We start from the raw sequence: 7,500 nt of genomic DNA on the forward strand, positions 1-7,500 counted from the left end.
ACATCCACACACACATCACACACATCCACACACATCCCACACAACATCCACATCCACACACATCACATCCACACACATCCACACACATCCACACACACATCCACACACACATCCACACACACCCACACACACATCCACACACACACCCACACACACATCCACACAGGTACAGACAAGGTGGACAGAGACACGATGTTCCAGAGGTGGGACACAGAAGCAAGTGGTCACAGTTGGAAGCTGAAGACTCAGATGAACCACAGAGATGTTAGGAAGTATTTCTTCAGTCACAAAGTTGTCAGGAAGTGGAATAGCCTGGGTAGTGATGTAGTGGAGGCAGGATCCATACATAGCTTTAAGAAGAGTTATGATAAAACTCATGGAGCGGGACGCGAGACCAGGTAGCGGCCAGATGAAGAGGCGGTGGCCAGGAGCTGTGACTCGACCCCCACAACCACAAGAGTAAAACTAGACGAGTACACGTACACACACATGTACACACACACACACACGTACACAAACGAAATGATTGTGAATGTTATTTATTTATTTTGAGATCACCTGCCTTGGCAGAAGATAGCAAGTCAGGTATAAAAAAAAAATACATGCTAAAATCCCTATTTTCCATCAAATCTTACATCTGTCATCAGTAGCAACAAACATTAGAATCTAAGCATACCTCCTTGTTATGTCATCCTCATCAAATAGGTGTGTGTAATTGGAGGCTGTTGGTGGAAGTGCAACATCACTTTGTAGCCTAGCAGTTTCTTGTTTAAGCAGAGGCCGTCGGTAGATGTATCCTGTTCTAAGCCCCTGTTAAAAAAAAAAAAAATGACAAGGTTCAATATTTAAAATACTTATTTTAAAAAATCTATCAATAAATAACTCTTAACCAACATTAACCAAACAACAATTTGTGGCTTTAATACTTTGTACCTTATTTTTTTTTCAAACAGACAGCTCTACCGGAGAAGAAACTAGAATACTAAAAATCATGGGTGTATGGTCCATATCCAAATAATCCATAAGAACATTTAAAAATATTTCAACATTTGAGTGGGAAAGAAATGGAATGCCCTAAACAATGACAGTGGAAGACAACTCCATAGTGATTTACATGGCAAGACAATTTAATGTTAGTCATGAAGAGGAAATTTTAAGAATTTAGAGCTCACCCTTGGCAAACTCAAAAAAATTAATTAAAAACAATTACATTAAAAATATATTCTGACTTACAGCATTATCAAGGGATCTCATGAGAGCTTCAAACTCCAGTTCTCCAACCTTCCACTTGCGCTCCTTTGGACCTTGACTTGCTGGTCCTCCCTCCTGGAATAATGCAACACAAATAAAATCTTACTAAACATATTCAGAAAAATCTTTCATCTTTAGCTTCTTGCACACATATAATACAGTATATTACAACTGGCAATATAGTATACACAGGTGTCTACACTATTCCCTTTGGATACCTTCTCAAGAAATATGTAGGGGGAACAGGAAGACATCTCTTGATCCACCTGACAAATGCTGAAAAACCAGCAATATGGATGACTCAAAGTACACTTGTGTCCTCCACAGGAACTCATGGGAAATTTGATGAATTGGAATGAGGTACTACTTGTCATCACAGAACAAGATCTTAAATGCGATGATGTCTAGAGGCCTAGCTAACTGCTGTCACCAACACCGTAGAACGTAATACAGGACACTACAAAATTTCAAAAACACTAACATACATGATACTCAACCAGGCAAAGCTCCACCTACCTAACACAAGAATCACATGACCTCACTGTCTACCTAACCTCATCTCAAATATGTCAATTTTCAGGTTATCATGTGTCACACTCCACTTTGCCTAAATACAGGAGGCCCCTGTATATACAGCACCTTTTCAGTGTTCCACTTTTTCATTGGCTTCAAACTGAGCTGCTGTTCATAATGTTCCACCTATTGGCGAGTGGAACAGTGGCTCAATTGAAATCCAACAAAAACACGGAACACTGAAAATACGTGCTGTACATTTAAGGCCCTCCTTATACTGTTATTTTTATACAGTGTGTTAGAAGTGATCAAGGTTCCAGACAGAACGTTTTCTAATAAATGCGTCCTAGTGGTTGGTCACATGTCATTTAAAACCTAAACACAGCTAGTAAAATTTTGGGATATAAACATGATTAGCATTCTAGTAATAACATGCTACATAAATGTGTTATGAGAGGCCTGTCTGCATGCCATTTTAGTACTAGACTACACACCTGTTTGCTGTCAACACCTCCCCCACCTCGCCTAGAAACTTCATAAGCGAAGTGGCGGGCCTCATCATTTACTACTATCAGGTTATCTAGACCAAGCGGAGCCATACGCATCTGAAAAATAAATTACAAGATTAGTAAAACAAAATTATAGGCAAAAACTGAACTGAAACTCGAACAATTATGTATGTGTATTATTGTAAGTGCTTTTGTAAGTGTATTTTTGGGGTCTGGAATGGGCTACTCTAATTTACATTATTCCTGATGGGAACAAATTTGTTCAGTAACGGCACTCGAACAGCCTTCTGGAATGAATTATGGCCGAAACTTGGGGTACCACTGTAGCTTGAAATTGAGCTCAAAGTAGTGGAAATATTCGATTTTTGCCGATGACGTGTAAAATACACGTCAACTGGCCAATCTAACATGCATTCACGAATGTGCCAATATTATTTATAAAATTATTACAATTATGCAGTAGTCTGAATAACAGTAAATCTTCTATTTTTGAGTGAATAAAAACTCAAATTGAAAAGCAAGTGTAATATAAGAGAGGCCTGGAGGCATGACTAATAAACAGAGAAAATGTTATTTTAGTGCCAGGAATATCTGCATTATTTATTCTTGACCTTGTTTTGAAACTGGCCTTTCTTGAATTGTGTGCAAAATTGGCCAAATCAGTAATTTCTGATCACTTTATTGGGTAGTTGAAATAGGTAAATGGGCAGTTTCTTGTACTCAATCAATAGAATAAAAAAGAGTTCTAGCGAAATAGTTACGAGTTTGGTCAACTGGAACAATGGAACTGGCCCAAAATAGGGCTCCACATGTAACTATCGCTGAGACCACTAACTTCGTTAGTGTAATTCCATAATTTTTCCATCAAATTTCGTACTTTTGGCTTTATTACCTTTGGAAAAAGATTCTCTATTATTTCTTAAGAAAAAAAAATTATTTTTTAAATTCTTCGACCCTGTGAGCACGTTTGTGAGGGGGGGTCGTGGTCCTCAAAAGGTTAATATAAAATCGATTCCCTGTAATTTGAGTCCTTTTTTAAGCCAATTCCATAATTCAACCAAACACTTAGCCATGTTGCTGGTATGCTTTCCATTCTATCGATTCAGCACAAGAAACTGCCCTTTCTATTATCAAAGCTATAATGTACACACAAGTCAGTAATTTGGCCAATTATACAAAAATTCAATCATATCTAATTTCAAATTAAAAGCCCAAAATAAACATTGTAGCAATTCCTGACACTAAAACATTTCCTCTGTACATTAATCAGGTCCTCAAGTCCATTTTAAATTCATCACACGAAATATTGAAGATTTACTCTATTTCTCTGGTAAAATATAACCAGGAATGATACGTCATGATTTACAGCATCTCAATAATTGAATCAAGCCTATTAAAAACCAATAAAACAGACTAAAGAGTAGGGGGAAAGGCCTTACCCCATCTGCAGGAAAAACTGCAAAAAATAAAATATTTCTGTTACTTTGGGCCCAATCTTGAGCTACTTCTTCCTGAAATTAACCAAAATCCTGTCTATTTCAGCATTATTAACCAAAATCTTGTCTATTTCAGCTGTGTATCTTCTACTCTATCAATTATACCAATAAACAGTCAATAAAAACACTTTGAAAATGTAATTTTAAACCAAACACAAGGTACGAATTTTACTTTTTCCATCATGCACCATTGTTTTATACTGTGTACACTCACCTCACATACTCATTCTTTCGTATCTAGCTTACAGCTTATCTAAGTGAGCTGTGCTCAAAACACAGATCTAAAGGAGAGATCCTGGCATCAATATCAGAGCTACATGACAGCCACTGAAATTCACAAACCATTTTATCTTGGATGAAAGATACTTATAACAATTACTTAACCTATCACTCATGTAAATCAACATTACTGACACTTGCGACACTCACGTAGGTCTACATTTTAAGCACACATCCCTCAAATCTCTGTAAGCCATGCATGTTTTAAGAGGTGATTAAAATGCTGTGAGCAAGAGGCTAGTAACCCCTTCTCTTGTATACATTACAAATTTTAAAACAAGAAACTCTCGTTTTTCTTTTTAGGTCACCATGCCTTGATGGGATATGGCTGGTTTGTTAAGAAAAAAAAAAAAAAAGATAATGGGTCTGTGCAGTAAGTGCACACAGGATAAGACAAATCCTACCCTACGGCCAGCGAATTATATCTCCACCAGAAAGGTATGCCTATACTTTTATGAACAGTATGATTACTACTAGTACTACTACTATGCTTCACTACTTCCACAACACTGGCTTCCTCGTACAAATAACCTTTCTCATGTCTATATTAAATTGATGAACTTCCCTAGTGAGCAAAACCTCTCTCAAATAAAGCTACTCAGGTGTTGTACTTGTGTCATTATACAGGCAGACCCCACTTTACAGCATTTCACTAATGCAGCAGTTTTCTATTATACCCATTCTTCAGTTATTCAGACTTCCTACAATAAATATATTCACTACTCACTATAAGCTAAGTACAAAAATATTTCAAGGTATTTCAAGGTAGGGGGTGTGTGGACCAGGTGTTTACAGTGAAACATATAAGTGAACAGTATTTAGATAAGGCTAAAGAGGTCTTCGTGGCATTTATGGATTTGGAAAAGGCGTATGACAGGGTGGATAGGGGGGCAGTGTGGCAGATGTTGCTGGTGTATGGTGTAGGAGGTAGGTTACTGAAAGCAGTGAAGGGTTTTTACGAGGATAGTGAGGCTCAAGTTAGAGTATGAAGGAAAGAGGGAAATTATTTCCCAGTAAAAGTAGGCCTTAGACAAGGATGTGTGATGTCACCGTGGTTGTTTAATATATTTATAGATGGGGTTGTAAGAGAAGTAAATGCGAGGGTCTTCGCAAGAGGCGTGGAGTTAAAAGATATAGAATCACACACAAAGTGGGAGTTGTCACAGCTGCTCTTTGCTGATGACACTGTGCTCTTGGGAGATTCTGAAGAGAAGTTGCAGAGATTGGTGGATGAATTTGGTAGGGTGTGCAAAAGAAGAAAATTAAAAGTGAATACAGGAAAGAGTAAGGTTATGAGGATAACAAAAAGATTAGGTGATGAAAGACTGGATATCAGATTGGAGGGAGAGAGTATGGAGGAGGTGAATGTATTCAGATATTTGGGAGTGGACGTGTCAGCGGATGGGTCTATGAAAGATGAGTTGAATCATAGAATTGATGAGGGGAAAAGGGTGAGTGGTGCACTTAAGAGCCTGTGGAGACAAAGAACTTTGTCCTTGGAGGCAAAGAGGGGAATGTATGAGAGTATAGTTTTACCAAGCATTCTTATATGGGTGTGAAGCATGGGTGATGAATGTTGCAGTGAGGAGAAGGCTGGAGGCAGTGGAGATGTCATGTCTGAGGGCAATGTGTGGTGTGAATATAATGCAGAGAATTCGTAGTTTGGAAGTTAGGAGGAGGTGCGGGATTACCAAAACTGTTGTCCAGAGGGCTGAGGAAGGGTTGTTGAGGTGGTTCGGACATGTAGAGAGAATGGAGCGAAACAGAGTGACTTCAAGAGTGTATCAGTCTGTAGTGGAAGGAAGGCGGGGTAGGGGTCGGCCTAGGAAAGGTTGGAAGGAGGGGGTAAAGGAGGTTTTGTGTGCGAGGGGCTTGGACTTCCAGCAGGCATGCGTGAGCGTGTTTGATAGGAGTGAATGGAGACAAATGGTTTTTAATACTTGACGTGCTGTTGGAGTGTGAGCAAAGTAACATTTATGAAGGGGTTCAGGGAAACCGGCAGGCCGGACTCGAGTCCTGGAGATGGGAAGTACAGTGCCTGCACTCTGAAGGAGGGGTGTTAATGTTGCAGTTTAAAAACTGTAGTGTAAAGCACCCTTCTGGCAAGACAGTGATGGAGTGAATGATGGTGAGAGTTTTTCTTTTTCGGGCCACCCTGCCTTGGTGGGAATAGGCCAGTGCGATAATAAAATAATAAAAAAAAAAAAAATAATGATGATAATAAAATGTATAATAATAAATATATAATAATAATGTACTACATATAATAATAGACGGCTTCAAAAGGCCGTCACTAGATGGCAGTGTTTACCACAACATGTAATGTTATGTAATGACATTTTATTCATTCTAGAGTATATAGCGTATTTCTATGTTATTTATATTGTCTGTTATGTCATATTAGATGAACTGTGATATATAAATAAGCCATATAGATGATATTAGCAAAATTATTCATGAAGTATTTTGCCTGGTGTCCAGACACTCTTATCCACCGCCGACACTGCCCTTACCACTACATGAATGACAAATTTTATTCATTTTAGAGTACATATCAGGTTTCTATGTTATTTATATTGTTTATTATGTCATATTAGATGAAGTGAGATAGATAAATAAGCCGAAGAGTTGATATTAGTGAAATTATTGAAGTACAGAATTCCACTGGAATGGATTAATTGCATTTCAATTAATTTAAGTGAGGAAAATTGACTCTGCAAACGAGCAAATCCAGGTGCGAGCAAGGCCATGGAACGGATTAAACTAGCAGGTAGAGGTTCCACTGTACAGTGGAACCTCCACTTGCGAGCGCATCCACTTGCGAGTTTTTCCAAATACGAACAGTCACTCGATCGATTTTTTGCTTCCATATGCGAGCAAAATTTCCATAAATAAGCGAGCAGGCCTCAAGGGAGGTTCCTTGACGTTGGTGAGGGGCTCTTGCACTTGATCTAAGGAATTTGATCTCATTTGTTTGTTGGACTATCTTACTGAAACTTGGTCAATGTATAACATGAAGATGCTTCTTAACATACACCAAAAATGAAACCAATCGGAGCATAAATAATGGAGCTCACTTCCAGCCATTAGCCGCCCCTTAGCGGAATATTTCTGTATGGATTTTAAGGTTGTATTTGGGGGAGGGGGGGTGTCTTTGATAGAGTGGAAGATATACTACAGAAACAGATACAATTTTGATTGGTTTCACAATGAAAAGTACCTTAAAATTGAGCTCAGAGTAGAGGAAATGTTTGAATTTCGCCGATGTTCAGGAGTAAACAAATGACGTCATTATCCAAAACGAGTCCAACTGGCCAGTCTAATAATGGGTTGACATTATTTATACAATTATTACAATAATGCAGTAGTCTGCATAACAGTAAATCTTCTATTATTATAATCTTCTATATTATACGAATATGTACGTACTAATTATTAATTTTTTTTTTTTA

General features: G+C 38.2%; 1 protein-coding gene across 2 annotated transcripts in view; it reads right to left on the reverse strand.

Annotated features, from left to right (window-relative positions):
• Positions 1 to 676: 676 nt before the first annotated feature.
• The window catches only part of LOC128687518 (protein hu-li tai shao), a gene marked incomplete at its 3' end in the record, with an annotated part of 303,546 nt that continues 296,722 nt past the window's right edge, over positions 677 to 7,500 (reverse strand). For both annotated transcript variants that reach the window (XM_070100411.1, XM_070100458.1), the window contains 3 exon segments: positions 677 to 810; positions 1,234 to 1,326; positions 2,259 to 2,369. In XM_070100411.1, the coding sequence (XP_069956512.1) occupies positions 677 to 810; positions 1,234 to 1,326; positions 2,259 to 2,369 (338 nt within the window).

The sequence above is a fragment of the Cherax quadricarinatus genome, chromosome 1, assembly GCF_038502225.1.
Source record: "Cherax quadricarinatus isolate ZL_2023a chromosome 1, ASM3850222v1, whole genome shotgun sequence".
Taxonomy (NCBI): domain Eukaryota; kingdom Metazoa; phylum Arthropoda; class Malacostraca; order Decapoda; family Parastacidae; genus Cherax; species Cherax quadricarinatus.